Here is a 17,441-nt window from a genome sequence, read left to right on the forward strand (position 1 = left end):
ATCCAATGAGCAGTGTTGATTCCCTGCTCACAGCCTCCGCACCTCCAAAGACTGCTCAGAACCTTACTGTACTAAGCTACACTTGATCTCGTTTATAGTTGCCTGATGTGGCCACAACTGTTTTTCTCAGTTTATGCCTCAATTTGAAAGTTAACTCAAGGCACATGAATGCTGCTTAACTGCTCCCCACTCAAGACTATATAATCACTCATTGCCATTAACTAGAGCGTTGAAAATGGCAATCGTTAATTATATTGCACGTATATACATATTGAATCTCTAAACGTGTTCCCTGCACACACAAACCCCACTCTTACTGAATTTTAACACATTAGATATGACTCTCACAAGTTTAGTGAAACCCAAATCAAACCCAAGTCAAGCTTCAGAAAACACGTTAATCACGTGTGGCCTCACTTTCTTTGGGGAGGGGGGCAAGTCTCACTCTATAGCCCAGGCTGGCCTGAACTCCCCAGTATCCTCTCAGCTTCCTAAGTGTTAAGAGTAGAGGCACAAGCCATCAAACCTGGCCCCCCCAGGCCATCTGAGCAGCTCTCCTGCTCCTGCTATAGAGCTCCTTCTACTGAGGTTTTAAAGCTTGCTGCAGATGTCTGAGGGGCAAAAGTCTATAAGGCTATTTCCCAAAGGGCCTAAGGAAGCTGCCAGGAGCTTTCCCTGAATTGAGGGTAGTGTGTGTTAACAGGGGTGATTATTAACAGTGGTGATTATTATGGCTTCTGGATGCAAGATGATGTGTCTGCCAACCCCAACCACCAAAGTCAGCTCAAAAATTAAAGTGCCTTTCCCTTCACAGCATGGCTTCACAGCACAAGTTTTATTAGTATTCTGACATCACTTACATGCAAGGATGGAATTAGGATGCACCCCCACTCCCAAATGTAACATCAACAAACCAGCAAATATTCTAAGATCTCAAGATTGCCTCTAAAACTGCTCTCTGGAAAACACTATTTGTGCCTCTAATCTGCCTTTTTTTAACAGGGCCATGGGAACAAAAAACTGCTTGTTGTCAAATAAACATTTGAAAGAAAATAACAGCTGATCTGGGCCAAGGCATCAGCACAAAGTGATGATTGTGGAAGGAGACAATGCAAAGGACTCGGGAGCAGAGGGCTGGCTGGGTGTTTGCATCAGCCTAGAAGCCTAGAGTCTCCAGAGCTCACCACTACCTGAACAGAAAGAAGTCATGCCACCAACAGCACTGTGCAGTTTATTAACCATTCAAGTACAGTAGCATCTGGTAAGATTGGGACAGAATCGGGATTGAAAAGTGAACAGATATTCAGCATCTAACAGTTTGGAAGAAGCCACTACACACTCTTCACGAACGTTTTCACAGAGCCAATACAGTACTAGCCATTAACCCAGCACACCAAGTGTACCGAAGTAGAAAAGATGCAACAAGAAAAATAGCTACGTTAGAAAGACCGACACTTTAGAAAAGAGTAAAACACTTGCAGTTTCTCCCCTTTAGCCCCTAGAACATCTTCTGGTCCGGATCTACCTATACAGTCCTACATCAGCTTCTAGAATATTTTTCAGGAGGGAAAAAATAAAATGACACTGGCCAGTACAGTCTTTGGATATTTAGGAAGGGGACGGGGAGAAAGTCAGTTTTCAGAACAAATTAGTCAGCCTCAGTCTCATCAGCAGGGTCTTTGGATTCTTTGTTCTTCCGTACTTCCTCCACGTGCTTGTCCTAAAAAGAAATCATATGTTAGGTATCGTCGGTCAGAAAAATAGCTTGTCAAACCCCATCCCTGCCCAACATTATCTCGGTATGTACAACAGTCTATGGGAATCCCAAAACAAGAATCTGAAGACATTATCTTCAAACCTCTTGGGTCACTTGTAGAACCTAATACCTAACAACTAGGCTTCCCAGTGCTCTGCCAAGGAATGAACAATCATGCTGAAAATTAGGAACATTCGATCTTAAAACCAGATCCCCTTACTGAATGTGTTAAAGCTTGAAACCGGTGACAAAAGCACCAGACACCTCATCGAGACAGTGCAAGTCGCTTCACCTGGCCGCAACCTCGGGCTCTTCTCTGCAAGGAAACCCACCTTCTCTCGCAAACGCTCCAGCTTGGCCGCCATCTGTGCCTCCCGGTTCTCCTTGTTGGCTTCCATCTTGTGGGTCAGCTTCTCCTCTGCCATTTTACTGAAGTTGTTGTTCTCCTCAATCGCTTTCTGCAGCACTTCTTTCTCGTGTTCTCGCTTTTCCGCCAGCTGCTTGAGGACTTCAGCTTCATGAGACTGGAAAAAAGTTTCCCAGACCAGACTCTGAAGTGCTACTGGCAGTATTTACCAGAGAAACTTATGGGGCAGAAAACAGGGTCCCTTGCAACTGGGCTGAAGTTCAGACCTGAATTAGCTGTCACAACACAGTGAAAATAACCTTTGTTTTCCAACATTTATATTTACTCTGGAAAGAAAACTGCGAATTTGCTCAGAGACACCTATTTTTTTTTTTTTAAAACTAGGTCTCATGTAGCCTAGGCTAGCCTGGGCTCACTATTTAGCAGGGACTAACCTATAACCTGGAACCGCTGATCTGCATCCATCGCTGAGTGTTGGGTTTATAGGCATGACCACACCTGGCTTGTCTGAGGATTTCTTTTCCAATTATTTGTTAAGGAATTCCTTGGAAAATTTTTTGCTTAGAAGAATTCAAATGACCTGAGTAATATACTCAAAAACTTTATAGTAAAGAATTTTTGTTATTTAACTTCAAAGGTGACTCAAAGAAAATTACTGTAAACATTTTGGCAGTAACTAAGGAAGGGATTCAGATGCATTTGGAAGCATCAGCTTGCAGAGTGTAGCTATAGGGCATCTGCCACTAGTACTGTTAACTCTCCCCTGAAATAGCTTAGTCAAGACAGGTGTTACCATACCCAGCCAATTACTGTGTAAGTATAGGGAATGAGCGAAGGGCCAGGAGTGATTCCTTCCTCTCTCCAGACTAGCTAGTTATATATCTTCCTCCTACTACACACACCATGAACTCAAAGACACAGAAGAGCAGGCAGATGACACGCCAGTGAAAATGCTGCATTCCATTTGTATTATTTTGAGACAGGGTCTCATAGTACAGACTGGCCTCAGACTCACGATGGAGGTGCAGATGACCTTGAACTTTTGATCCTCCAGCTATCATCTCCCAAGTGCTGGGATTATAGGCATGTACCATCAAGCTTTATGCTAAGCACTCTGCCAACTGAGCTACATCTGCAGCCCAGGTTGGCCTCCAGGTAGATATGTAGCTAAGGAAAACTTTCAACTCCTGATCCTCCTACTTCCACCTTCCAAGTGCTGGGATTACAGGTGTGTGCTACCCGGCCCGGCTAACACTGCCACTCTTCCTGGAGAAACCAGCAGTGTTGACAGTTAGGGCCCTGGAGCTGCACACACTGCACATGCGAGGAAAGGTACCAGGCAGATGCTGCTGCAGCTGAACGCATGTGTAGGTGTTAGACGTCAAGTCACATAGTGCTACTTGTCTGGGTCCAGTTACTACTTTACATTTTGTGTCATAGTTTCCCTAACTTTATTTTATTTTTTAAAATATTTTATTTATGCCAGGCATGGTGGTGCACACCTTTAGTCCCAGCACTTGGGAGGCAGAGGCAGGCCAATCTCTGCAAGTTCAAGGCCAGCCTGGTCTACATAGTGACTTCCAGGACAGCTGGGGCCTCAGGGAGACTGTCTCAACCTCCCCCCAAATTATTATTTTTATTTTTTTATGTGTATGTATGTATTGCCTGCATGTAGGTAAGAGCACTCATGTCATGCAATGCTCTTGGAGGACAGAAGAGGCTGTCGGATCCCCTGGAACTAGAGTTACAGACAGCTGTTAGCTGCCATGTGGGTGCTGGGATTCAAACCGGGGTCTTCTGTAAGAACAACCAGTGTTCTTACCTGCTGAGCCATCTCTCCAGCCCCATTTCCCTAACTTTAAAAATTAAATCACCCACCCTAGTCACAGCTGCTGAGAAAAGACCAAATGAGAGTTTGTATAACATTCTCAAGAATAATATTGAATAGCCGGGGCGTGGTGGCGCATGCCTTTAATCCCAGCACTTGGGAGGCAGAGGCAGGTGGATCTCTGTGAGTTCAAGGCCAGCCTGGTCTACATAGTGAGTTCCAGGACAGCTGGGGCTACAGGGAGACCCTGTCTCAAAAAGACCAAAAAAAAAAAAAAAAAAAGAATAAGAAGAAATACATTAACAGTGGATATTTAGAAGATAGTGATTATCTTTCATTTACAATTATAATTGTTTCCCAACTTTTCTACAAGCATATTAATATCTGTTAATGTTTCTCCTTAGTTCTTTTTTCTCTTATGTGCACGTGTCTGTAGGTATGTATGCATACCTACATATGGGTGCCCACAGAGGCCAAAAGAGGGCATCAGATGCCCTGGAGCTGGAGTTAAAAGGTGGTTCTGAGCTGCCATGTGGATTTCTAGGAATGGAACCAGGGTCATCTTCGAGAGCAGCAAAAGCTCTTGACCACTGAGCCATCTCTCCAGCTGATTACTGGTTCTTTTAAAAGACAGCTACTTTATAATAGGAGTGTTCAGAAATGGGAAAAGCTACCATAGCCCCAGAAATCTGAAATGTTTTTATTATACAGCTCTCAAAAAACAAAACTAAGGAAACAAAGAATCATCTGTCAACAAACATCCTACTTTTCAAAGAGGAAAACCATGAGGTGTGGTATAACACAGATCTGAGCTCAAGTTCTGTCTTCCAACACTCACTAGTGGTAGGACTTTAGGAAAATGCCTTAACACCCCCTATTCGATTTTCTAGTCTGCTATCTCGGACAACACCTACCGTGTAGACTCACTATATTAAAGGAGAGAACTCTACATGATAGCTCATTAAATGACGGCTGCTATCTTCTTCGAACCATCGCACAAGTAAATGCTGTAGTTACAATCACAGTATAGCTACAATTCTGCTTTCTTCCTTATATGGAAATAAAACAAATTTGCCTCATTAATAAATATCCTGTCTTCTGCAAACTGTCAAGTTTACCTTGCGTCTTTCTTCTGCAGCTTCTAATTTCTTCTGAATTTCCTCCAAAGAAAGGTCCTTCTTCTTTGGGGGGGAAAGAGGGAAATCGGGGACAGACTCTTTTGACCGAGGGCTGAGAATCAGCTCAAAGGCCTGGCCTGAAGCACGCTTCTCCAGCTCTTTCACTTGGATATCTGCAGTTGGTGATAGTTATGATTAAGAAAAGCTGGGCTTGCCTGTTCAAATATATGGTTCTATAACGCTAAAAAACCAAATCAACTTAATGAGCAGAAAGAATTAAGGCTGATGAAGGTATACATAGAAAATTATTTTTTAAATACCATCTCCCACAAAACAAAGCTCAACATTTTTGGATTAATAAATACCATTTTGAGGAATTTCAATATTTGAACAAAACAAAGGGCTGTACAAAACCCCACAATTTTGCTTTGGACCAAGCCAAATTGTCTAATCATGCAACAATCAGAAGCTTTCAGTATATTCAAGTGATTATTGTTTTAAATTAACCTCTGATCCCTAAAATAAGTTTCTGAAAAGAGCAAAACACAAATACCAAATTAAAAGCTTATGACTACACCACTTCTGTTCTCAAACCATGTGCCCACCCCGATTTCAGCTTTTCTAAAAAGATTACCTACCAGAAGAAGCCATGGTGACTAGAAGGTGAGAGATTGGCAGTGTACGCCACACAATCCACTGGAAGGAAAGCCCTGAAAATGATTTTCAAAAGCATGCCATCAATTTCTACATGTCATAGGCACAAAGGGACCTCAAATCACGTCCATATAGCTATGTCACAAAAGCACTAGGTGGAATTAAATATGAATTAAAGACCATCTAGAAATACTGAAACACTGGAAAATTTAAATTGATTCATGCTGGAGGCAGAAAATGCTCTTTCAAAAAACACTTGAATTTTTTAAAAATCAGAGGTTAAATCACAAGGCTGAAGGATTCCTTCCCATAATCTATATTTTCTTATCATCCATAACAAGATATTCCAGATTCAACTCAACAATGAGATCGGAGCCATCTTAATTCTGCCCCGACAACTCATTGTGCAAATGAAATTCCCACCCCTGCTTTGTCTGTGTCTGCCACCGCAAATAACAAAACACCCTAGCTAACAGCCAATAATATCCAAGTCCTATTGTTCCTAAAGTTGAAGCTCCCTGCCCAACACAGTGGGAAAAATTAAGTTTCAGGAAGCTCTAGGTTTCTTTTTTCCTTTGAGGCAGGGTCTAGCTATCTAGCCCATGTTGGCCTTGAACTTCCAATCCTCCTGCCTCAGTCTCCTCAGTGTGGAGGGGTGGGGCTCAGCTCAGTGGTGGAGCGTTGCCTGGCATGCACGAGACACTGGTTGGATGGTTAACACGGATCAAAAAGAAATCCCCCCGGATGCCGGGATACCACACATACACCACCACATCCGATTTAGATTTAATTTATCGAAAAGACCTTATCGCTTATCGCTTTTTATCTAAAGGTCACGATTCTTATAGCTCCGAGGATCGTACCGAAAGCGTAGGGCTAACGGTTGCAAATGCCAGAAACTGACAATCCGACTGGAACAGAGCATCCAAAGCAGCACCAAACCCAATCCAAGGCGTGGCCCCGGCCCGGGCCGGTCGAGCCGGGAGGCCCAATCAGAGCCCGCCCTGCGCTCCAGCCCCTGGCCCCGCCTCTTTCCTCCCCGCGCCTTTTCGAATCTCCGCGAACTCTCGACACTCGGGAGCCCGCGCGCGTGGGCAGGACGAGCTGGGCGGGGCTAACGGTCCTTTGGGGTAACCCCGCCCCTCCCGGGCTCTCCGCGCGCGGCCGCCTCCCCCCGATCAAGCTCCCGCCAAAAACACCTCGCGGCCGCCGCCATCCTCGCAGCTGCACCGGGGTGGACCCAACTGACCCGGCCGGGGCACCTCAATCCTCGCTGGGCCCCCGGAGCTGTCAGCGATCCCCGGAAAGAGGGAGCCCCAGCAGGAGCAGCCCCTCCAGCACGAGAACCAGCGCGAGCTAGGGGCGTGGTCCCCGAGGCCCCCAGCTTGGTTCCAGGGTCGCCGCCCCTTCAGACAATGGGGACCCTCTCCCGGAAGAGCCGCGCCTGCAGGGCGAGGGTGCAGGGAGGCCGAGGCCGGCCCACGCCCCCCATTGTCTCCTCCGTCGCACCTCCGGCTGAAGCCCGCAGCTGGCCGCGCCCCTTCCCCACGACAGCCGCGTCCCCGGGGGAAGCAAGGACAAAAGCCGAGGCTCCGCCCGAGCCACACACAAAGCCAGGCGACCCCCTTCCTACCGGGCTCGGGGTCACCGCCCCTCCCGCGCCCTCATCCGGAGACGCCACCTCAGCCCCTCCCGCCCGCCGGCCACATCCCAGTCCCGTCCCCTGCTCGCCGTCTCCTCCACCTCCTCCTCAGTCAGCCTCGCACCCACCTGCACGGTCCGAGCCTCCTGACCACACTCTGAGCACCAACAGACCTGGGCGCGCACAAAAGCGCCAAACAGCGGCACGTGACCCGGCCGCGGGGCTCCGCATTGGCTAAATGTGACGGCACGTGCCGGCCCCGCCCCCAAACCCGCGGAGCCACGCCCCTTGAGGACCAGAGCACACCGGGAAGTGTAGTCCCTGATGGTGAGGCAGGAGGACAATGCAAGGGGGTGAGGGGCTACCAAGGCGGGGTCTCTCAGGTGTGATACCCGGGGCTCCGCGTGGAAGATCAGGTGGCAACCGGACAGAACCGGCTGTGGCTCCCCATCTCCAGGCAAAGGGCAGGGTGAGGCGGGGCGGAGGGGAGGGGTCGCTGCTAACGTACGTCTTTTAGACCTTGACCGGCTGATCTCTTCCTCTCCCACAGTCTCACATCACCCCCAAAGGCAGCTTTCGGGCAGAGCGGTGTCCCAGTGAATGCCACACCGCGTCTGGCTGCCCCAAACGCCCTTGTGACAGGACAATGCGTGTCCGCGCCCCTGCATGGTCCCAGCAGCATCCTACCGCGGACATCACCAGGGTAACACCTGTATTGTCACACCACAGTCCCTCTTGACAGACTTGGGCGTGGTCCTTCCCTCGGCTGCTGTGAGCGTTCTCTCCATCTTCAGCCTCCCGAGCGGGTGACCTGGGCACCTAGACAGGATAACGTGAGGTTCTGGAATCTGATCACTGGTCTAACAAAGCCGCTTGACTTAAAGGCAGGCTCCATCTGCTCTGCCCAGCCTCGGCTGTTACGGGAAAAGGAAGAGCAAAGGCAGTTCTAGATACACAGACTGCAGTTAAGTACTGCTTTTGTTCTGGAAGCACGTGCTCTCCAAAGCGGTGCTGGGCTCCTTTTCAGAAGGTAAACAAAAGAAGCCACAAAGTCACTGTCTCCTTTGACCTATATACTATCGTAGAGGCACAAAGAAAATTGCCTGACTCTGTCTCCCTTTCCCCACAAAAAGGAAGAAAATAAATAATAAATTTCATTCCCAGACCCCTCCTCTCCTCTGACCAAGGCTGTGTTCTTGAATGTCATTTTCCCCAAGCCTTTGAAACCCTCTGCAGAAGAAACACCATTTATTAATGGGCTTGGTCTCCCAAAACGGAAACATGAACTCTGAAAACGAACAGTCATAATTTTAAAAGACTCCTATATCTGATGAGCCACCAGGGATGTGCCAGAGATAAAATACAATTAATAGGTTCTCAAGACAATGAAACTATAGGCAGCAGACACCACGTGAAAACAACTGGCATAGCACTATTGACTAAATATGAAATATGCTTGTCGCTGCATTTTCTCCAACAATCACCCTTGTGTAGGGTCAGTCACTACCCCCTCGCTGGCTCTCTCCTCACCACAGCCATTCTAAGTGGGTTTTGCTTAGCATGTGAGCCCCAGGGCGGTTTAGATTCTGAACCTTGAAAGGCTTTTCTCTCTCAGAAACTTAGCTTCAGAATGGTCAGGTGATTCGTCAGCTTTCTGAATGGATCTCAGAAATCATTTAAAAAACTGGACAGGAATGAAGTCCTTTCTGGAAAGTGACAAATAGCCAGCAACATGAATGAGCAAAGATTCCTGCCTCTGGGGCCAAGAGGTCCAGTCCCTTCTGAACTTTATCTTAAAGTCTTTGTACTGGACCTGGAGATGTGTGTGGAAGATCCCACCCATCTGATGCATTTTTTTTTTTAAATGCAAGAAATTGTCATACAAAAATTTCATATTTCTGACTTTTAATGTTGTGACAGGGAAAAAATTAGACTTTCAAAACACTGATTATTTTAAAGCACTTATACCACCTCTCCACGCCCTCCTCCCCCAACCCAGAACCTTTCTCTCTCCCTAGAGCAGATATCTATTTCCATGGAAACCACAGCTAGGCATGAAAGTAGATGTAGATTTTTCATCTTTTCTAACGATGCTGCTTGGCTTCTGGGTTTGTTGTTAGATGCCTGATCTTGCCGATCTGTGTGACAAGGATTTCTTGAGATCCATTATCACTGCTGCTTGGGGGACAGAGGGGAGTGGGATTAAGTCCCCCCCAATGATTCTTTGAATAAAAAGATGCTTCTGTGGTGGGACGATCTTGTTCCCAATCTGTTGTTAGCTTTATGGCTATTGTGTATGATCCTATAATTGAAAGGGTTTTCAGTTGTGAGGAGAGGAAGGAGCTTTGCTTGCTACTTTGGTTTGGAGAGGGGCAGAACCACCCTCCTCCATAAGCATCCTAACACTAACAAGATCCCCACCCTCCTGAAGAGGCAGTGAGGGGTTAACGTTTCCATCTTGGAGCTGTCTGTCTCTGCTTAGAATTATTTTTGCTTCTGCTCAGATGGTTTGGTCGGATTGTTATGGGGCCGGCTGTGACTATGGATTAGCACAAAGTGAAGTCGAGATATGGCAGCCGTCCAGATTATTTGATCTGTGTAGACAGCCAAAGGAGGGCACTTCAGGCTTCAAAGCCCAGAAGGGATGTCTACACTGATGAAACACACCAGGCTGTTGTCAGATCTAAGTTCTTCCCAAAGAGACCATAGCCTTTGTTCATTGTCACTTCTGAGGTGGCAGAGGTTGGCGCCCATGTAGGCGCCACTGAGGTCCACTGCTGCTCCCAGGGCTCGTCCTTGGCCAAAGGGTGTCGTGGGAGAAGTAATTTTCAATGTCTCGGACTCTTTGTTTTCTTTGTCCCTAGTCCTCAGGACTTAAGCTCTAACCCTCCTTTTTCCTTGCAAAACCTGTCTACAAGACTATTTCACACATCTTTCTCCCTCACTGGGTAGGGGCAATGTCTTTGTCTTGTCCAAGATTCATGGACCACAGAGACAAACACACCCTTTCCCATCCTCAGTTTGCCCTGCTGTGCCTAAGGTTAGATCCAACAACACAGGAGTGGTGTCTGAGGTTATGTACTTGGAAGTGCTGAGCACAGAACCTGGCTCCATATTGGTGCAAAGCACTTGTTAACTAGCATTGCTACGGAGAACTTCGATTGCTATAGGTTATTGGATGAATGCATGCATGCATGAATGTCTATTGAACTTTTACCCTTTGAGTAACAATTGTAGTTACTGGGTTAATGTTTCCCATGAAATTATTTTAGTTTTAAAATTGTTTTCTCATAAAAAACAGGCATTGTGGTGCATGCCTTTAATCCTAGCACCCGGGAGGCAGAGGCAGGAGGATCTCTGTGAGTTCAAGGTCAGCCTGGTCTACACAGTGAGTTCCAGGACAGCTGGGGCTATAGGGAGACCCTGTCTCAATAAGACCAAAAAAAAAAATTGTTTTCTCATGATACTAGGGAACAACCAGAGCCTTACACATAGTAGGTGCTATGGTTTGCGTATGTTATGGTTTGCATAGACTCATGTGTTAATGACTTGGTCCCCACTGGTCCTCAATGCAGCAGTGTTCAGAGGTGGAGCCTCTGGGAGGGATTAATCCATGGATGATTCATAGCTTCATGGACTATTGGGGGTAATAGAAACTTTAGTTGGAGGAAGTAGGTCACTGAACCTGTTCCTTTGAAAGGCATCTTCATCTTTGCCCTGGCTCCTCCCTGCTCCCCTCACCAGCACATGCAGAGTACATATCTGGCTCCCATGCTCCCTGCCATGATGTTCTGCTTCACCACAATCCCAGATGTGACAGAGCCAGTGACCAGGACTGGAACCTCTTAAAACCACAGCTCAAACCAATCTTTCCTCCTGTAAGTTGATTTTCTTAGATATTCTGTCATCGTACCAGAAAGCTGACTAAGACTCCAGGTGGACCCTCTATTTGACTTCATTTTTGGTGTTGGGAATTGAATCCAGGACCTTGAACATGTTCTACTACTAAGCTACATTCCCAGTCTCTCAATAAGATATTTGATTTAACCCATCAGTTAAATTTTTTGTAACGCTGAAGATCAAACCTAGGTCCTTCTGCATGTTAGCTAAGCCATGAACTACATGCCAGCCTCCCCGTGGAGTATTTGTGTATGTGTGTGCACGTGTACATATACACACATGTTATACTGCACACACGTGTGTATGGGTTTTCCCGCAGTCTGTTGTTCTCCTCCTTATTGCCTTGAAGCAGAGTATCTGGCAACTTGGGGAGTTTTAGTCAGCTAGGCTGGTGGGCCATGAGCTCTAGGAATCTCCTGTCACTGCCCATCTGTGCTGAGGTTACAGACGCACAGATGGCTTCTTATACTTCTTATACGGCTGCTGGGGATTCTCATGTCCTCATGCTTGCAGAGCAAGTGCTCTTACCTACTGAGCCATCTCCCCAGGCCCTCTCCCCCCATGAAATATATTTTTTAATTCATTGAATTTAACATTTTTTTTTGGTCTTTTTGAGACAGGGTCTCCCTGTAGTCCTAGCTGTCCTGGAACTCACTATGTAGATCAGGCTGGCCTTGAACTCACAGAGATCCGCCTGCCTCTGCCTCCCAAATGCCAGGATTAAAGGCGTGTGCCACCACGCCCAACAAATGCCAAGCCTTTTAAAAAAATATTTTATTTACTATTTTTATTTTATGTGTATGAGTGTATTGTCTGCATGTATGTGAGTGCACCCCTGTCATGCAATGCCGCGGAGGTCAGAAGAGGGCTTCTGATTTCCCTGGAACTGGAATTAAGGACGGTTCCTAGCTGCCATGTAGGTGCTGGGAATTGAACCCGGGTCCTCTGCAAGAGCAGTCAGTGCTCTTAACCGCCGAGCCATCTCTCCAGCACCCTTTTCTTTCTTTTCTTTCTTTTTTTTTTTTTTGACAGAGTTTAGTCCCTGGGATCCACATGGTGGAAGGAGAGAACCAATTCTCTCAAGTCATTCTCTGATCTTCACATGTGCCACGGCACAGTGCATGTACACATACATACGCATACATATATACATACATAAACATGCTCACAAAATAAACGTAATCAAAAATTGTAAGTATAATAATTCCTCCTGCTGGGTGTGGTAGTGCACACCTTTAATCCCATCACTCAGGAGGCAGAGGCAGGTGAATCTCTGTGAGTTTGAGACCAGCCTGGTCTACACAGTGAGTTCTAGGACAGCTGAGGGTGCAGGGAAACCCTGACTCAAAAAGACCAAAACAATAAACCATTCGTCCTCCTTTATCTATTCCTATCTGCCATGTTCTCTATCTCCCTTCCCCAACGGTAACTGCCGTTACCAGTTTCCTGTGTATCCCAAGTTTCTTCATATGGACAGAAACAAATTTGTAGATATGTGTTTTTCATAAGTAATGTTAGTTTCCATAACTGTTCTGTGCTTAGTTGCCTAGTCGTTTTTGCTTAACATTATGTATTGGTCTTTTCACTGTTTGTTCGACCAGCAGGCCCTTGATCTGGTGTCCGCAGTATGAATATTCCCCCATCTAGTTAAACAGTGCCTGCTCCGAAGACTTCAGGTTATCCCCAATCCCTGCCATTTCAAACAACTCTGTGACAAATGACTTTGTACACCCGGCATTTTCTACGGGAATGAGCCTATCTGTAAAACATACCCCTAGACATGGTATTTTAGGGTCAAAGGGCAAGCCCATTTGGAGTTTGGAGAGTGCCAACTTGCCTTTCATGGGAGTAGTACCAATTCAGGACTCACCACATGCCATTTTAATTCATTGTTTCCATTCAGGAGTGGTTTGAAAGACTTTTGTCTCTAGAAATTTCAGGCACTGGGGAAAAGCAGGAGGAGGACCAGAAATCCCACTGAAAATATGGCTATCGGTTCTGGGCGTGTACTAATAACTCATTTTAAAGCTGGTCAAGCAGCAGCTGGGCACAGAGAAACTCTCTGGATTTGCTCGCGCACTTGACACAGTCAGTCTTCTGCAAGGGCCTGTGGGTGTCACTGGGAGGGCAGGTCTATTTCGAGGCTGTTCTCCCTTGTCCTCATGATGCATGCAATATCAGGTAAAGGCCCCATTTAATTATTTCTGAACTCTATTTTCCCCACATTTTTGTGTTCTTAAAATGTTTGGATTATTAACAGCAGTTTTTCTTGGTGGTATGTAAAATAATGTTGTAACTTAAAAGTGCCTCTGTGTGACTAAACAGCGCCATTGTCAGGTCAATGGGAAAGATGTTATAAATGTATACAGGGTGGCCAGGCTGGTTATAGTGGCACACGCCTTTAATCCCAGTACTTGGGAGGCAGAGGCAGGCGGATCTCTGTGGTTCAAGGACAGCCTGGTCTACATAGAGAGTTCCAGGCTAGTTGGGGCTACAGGAAGGCCCTGTCTCAAAAAGACAAAAAAAATGTATACAGGGCCAAACGTCACTGTCCATGTTCTTGTGTTTGTTAGTTTTTGTGGGTTTTAAACGTATTAAAAAACTTTTAAATTACTTTTATCATTTTGGATTTTTTGAGACAGAGTCTTACTATGTAGTCCTAGCTAGAATTCACTATAAAGACCAGGCTGGCTTGGAGTTCACAGCGATCACCTGCCTCTGCCTCCCAAGTGCTGGGATTAAAGGCTCATGCTGCCACACTGGGCTTTATCTTTTTCTCAATGCAGGGTTTTGCTAATCAGCCCAGGTTGTTCTCAAGTTGACAGTCTTCCTGCTTCAGCTTCCTGAGTGTTGGGACTAGTGTGCACTCTGCACCTGGCTCTGTGTTTTTCCCCTCATCCTGTTTTTGGGAGGCTATACCGTCTTCTATGATTCCTTGCAAGGGTGACTCTCTGTCTTCCTCTTGAGCTCCCAACTCTCTCCTGGGGTCAAAGAAAGGTACCCAGTGGCGCCCAGGCACCCTTTTTAGACCACCTTTTGGAAGCTCCCTGCCCAAATGACTGGGAATCTATGCTAGCTCCTTTCTCTCAGAGGCATGCTTCCTGCCCTAGCTCTTACAGCATGAGGTCCAGGAAGTGTAGATGGGAGCTGGGAATGGGAAGAGAAGGGATCTGGCTCTGCACATACATGGTGCTTCATGGAGGCTCAAGAATTCTCAACTTAGAGCTAGAGAGACAGCACAGTCAGCAAGTACCTGCTGCCCAAGCACTGGGACTGGAGTTTGGATTCCCAGACCCCAAGTAAATGCCAGGCACAGCCAGCAAGCTTGTAACCCCAGCACTGGGGCCGGGGGGTTGGCGGGGCTCCCTGAAGCTCATTAGCCAGCTAGCCTTCTTAGCTTCAGGGTCACTGATATCCCTTGTCTCAAAACATAAAGGTTGAGGGCTGGTGAGATGGCTCAGCAGGTGAAAGCTCTTGTTGCCAAATTTGATGACCTTAATTAAATCCTCAGGAGCCACATGGTGGAGGAGAAAATTGACTCCTACAAGTTATCCTCTTACATCTATATCTGCCTTGTAAGTGCGTGCATACAGAGAGAGAGAGAGAGAGAGAGACAGAAAGACAGACAGAAAGACAGACACAAACACTAAAAATGTGAAAAATAAATAAAAATTTAAAAATAAGGACTGAAGAGGCAGGTGGATCTCTATGAGATCAGGGCCAGCCTGGTCTACATAGCAAGCAAGTTCCAGGCCAGCTGTGGCTTACAGGGAGACCCTGTCTCAAGAAAGACCAAAAAAAAAAAAAAAAGAAGAAAGGAAGGAAGGAAGGAAGGAAGGAAGGAAGGAGGGAAGGAAGGAAGGAAGAATTCTCAACTCAAAGTCTGGCTCTCTAGGTTGTTGTCAAAGTAGAAGTGTAGAATACACATTTTTCAAAACAAGTTTGTTAACTTGATCCGGAACTCTGAAATACTTGGCCATATGGTGTGTGGGCTTCCCTCTTCTACGCCTGTCCTCGCTCTGCAAATGCTATTGACAGCAGATCTGCAGAGCTTAAATTACTGGTCCAACTAGGCCAAGCAGAAGCAGCAGAGCATCTCTAAGTCTAGTCTGGCTCTGTCTCCATACCCTGAGCAATCATTCTAAGTTGTCTTACCGGTCTACTCTTACTGCTTTACAGATGAGGGCAGAAGGCCCAGAGGCCTTGAGACATTTTGCCCATTTTCCCTCCGTATTGAGTGTTACAAAGTGAGTTCTCACCCTGAGCTTTATAAGATGCTGCAGGTGCTATTCAGCAGGTTCGTGTGAATTCAGGGTGCGTGACTTCCGTTATCTCATCATCTGTGAAATGTGGGTGATGCTCCTGTATCTCAAGGATGTTGTAAGGACCACACAGAATAACATATGATATATAAAGTCCATGTTAGGGTGCCTAAGCAGCGGCAGCTATAGTGTGGATCATCAAGTATGTCTCTGACTGTACCATGTTCTGCTTGAAAACATTTGAAAAACTTAACTTTGGGGACACAACACAGTTTTAAAAAATAAAAATTTCTACAACCTGAAAAAAAAAAAGAGAGAAAGAAAATTGACAGCTCTCTTCCTTGGAGTAGAGGCCAAAGATTCTTAACGTGACATTTGAGACCCTCCATGAGTGAATTGTAGTGTACCTCAAGCCCAGCTGGCCTCATGGATCTCCCATTCTTCAAAACCCTGAGACGCCAGCTGGAGAGATGACTCAGCAGTTAAGAGCACTGCCTGATTTTGCAGAGGACTCTGGTTCAATTCCCAGCACTTGCATGGCTGCTAACAATCATCTGTAATTCTAGTTCTAGGGGAATTAAACGCCCTCTTCTGGCCTCCGAGGGCATTGCACAGCACAGGTGCACATACATACATGCAGGCGATAAACCCATACATATAAAATAAAAATAAAAAAAATATTTTTTAAAAACCTGAGACCCAGGGCTGGAGAGATGGCCCAGCGGTTAAGAGCCTCTGTCTCCCCAGTGCTAGGATCAAAGGCATGTGCCACCATGCCTGGCTACTTCTTAGTAGTAGTAGTAGTAGTAGTAGTAGTAGTAGTAGTAGTAGTAGTAGTAGTAGTAAAATGTTGTTTTATGAATATGCACCTTTGAAAGATCAATTTCCTCTGAGATAAGACATTCCATCCTGCAGGGAAGATCCATAAGCTCAGGAAGTAAACAACTCAGTAGCTTCTGAAGACTCTGAAACTGACCAGATTCACTAGGCCCCTCCCTGCTTAAGCATATAAACTGGAAGGACTGCTGAGCTATATGCTCTCAGACAAGTTGAACTGCTTGGGAGAGTCAGAGACCACTGAACTGCCTGGATGAGGCTCTGACCAACTGAGCTGCTTTGAAAGGACTCTCTCCAACCTGTCCAGCTGACTGCAGGCTGTACGATGTGCTTGCTTGTTTCCTGCTTCTGTGAGCGGTCACCCATACTGGGGTGGCTCTTCGTGATGCAGCTGTCTTTGAGCCATTTCTACTCCTGTATGTAACCCCTCATCCATATTCCTGTAAATAATCCCAATAAACTCATTAGTTTACCAATTAGACTTTGATGGTATCCTTACCTTGATCTGTCATTGGTACCATAGTTGAGGTGAGTAGACGTGTGTTCATGACTCCCCAGAAATAGTGTCATACAACAGTCTACCATGACACATGTGTCAAGGTCAAAGGATAACTTGGTGGAGTTGATTTTTTCCTTCCTCCATATTTTAGAGCAAACTCAGGAGACCAGCTTTGGCTACAAGCTCCTGTACCCACTGAGCCGCCTCGCTGGCTCTTTCTAAACTTTTTAAAATGAACATGTGTTATTTTTTATTAATGACAAAAATATAAAAATGGATTTTATTCTTTTTAAATTTAAATTTTATTTTTTATTACTATTATTATTTTATCCTTTTGAGACAGGGTAGCCCCAGCTGGCCTGGAACTTACTATGTAAACCAAGCTGGCCTCGAACTCACAGAGATCCACCTGCCTCTGCCTCCTGAGTGCTGGGATTAAAGGCTTGAGCCATCATGCCCAGCTTATTATTAATTTATTTATTTTTGGTCTTTTTGAGACAAGGTCTTCCTGTAGCCCCAGCTGTCCTGGATTCACTATGGAGACCAGGCTGGCCTCGAACTCACAGAGATCCATCTGC

The 17,441-nt window shown here is 46.0% G+C and overlaps 1 protein-coding gene across 1 annotated transcript; it reads right to left on the bottom strand.

Moving 5' to 3' along the window:
- Positions 1-814: 814 nt before the first annotated feature.
- Stmn1 (stathmin 1) lies at positions 815-7,595 on the bottom strand. Its single transcript, XM_008836794.2, has 5 exons — positions 7,494-7,595; positions 5,708-5,779; positions 5,070-5,242; positions 2,089-2,280; positions 815-1,720 (listed from the first exon to the last, which is right to left on the bottom strand). Exons 2-5 carry the CDS (start codon positions 5,718-5,720, stop codon positions 1,649-1,651), a joined length of 450 nt encoding a protein of 149 aa, XP_008835016.1. The 5' UTR covers positions 5,721-5,779; positions 7,494-7,595; the 3' UTR covers positions 815-1,648.
- Positions 7,596-17,441: the final 9,846 nt, after the last annotated feature.

Source organism: Nannospalax galili, unplaced genomic scaffold (assembly GCF_000622305.1).
Source record: "Nannospalax galili isolate Female #2095 unplaced genomic scaffold, S.galili_v1.0 scaffold1258, whole genome shotgun sequence".
NCBI lineage: Eukaryota > Metazoa > Chordata > Mammalia > Rodentia > Spalacidae > Nannospalax > Nannospalax galili.

Coding starts and splice junctions, on each gene's coding strand:
- Stmn1 (XM_008836794.2), bottom strand. Junction 2,281..5,069: donor CTGCAGAAGAAAGACGCAAG/GTAAACTTGACA, acceptor ACTTTTTTCCAG/TCTCATGAAGCTGAAGTCCT. Junction 1,721..2,088: donor TGGAGCGTTTGCGAGAGAAG/GTGGGTTTCCTT, acceptor ATTTCTTTTTAG/GACAAGCACGTGGAGGAAGT.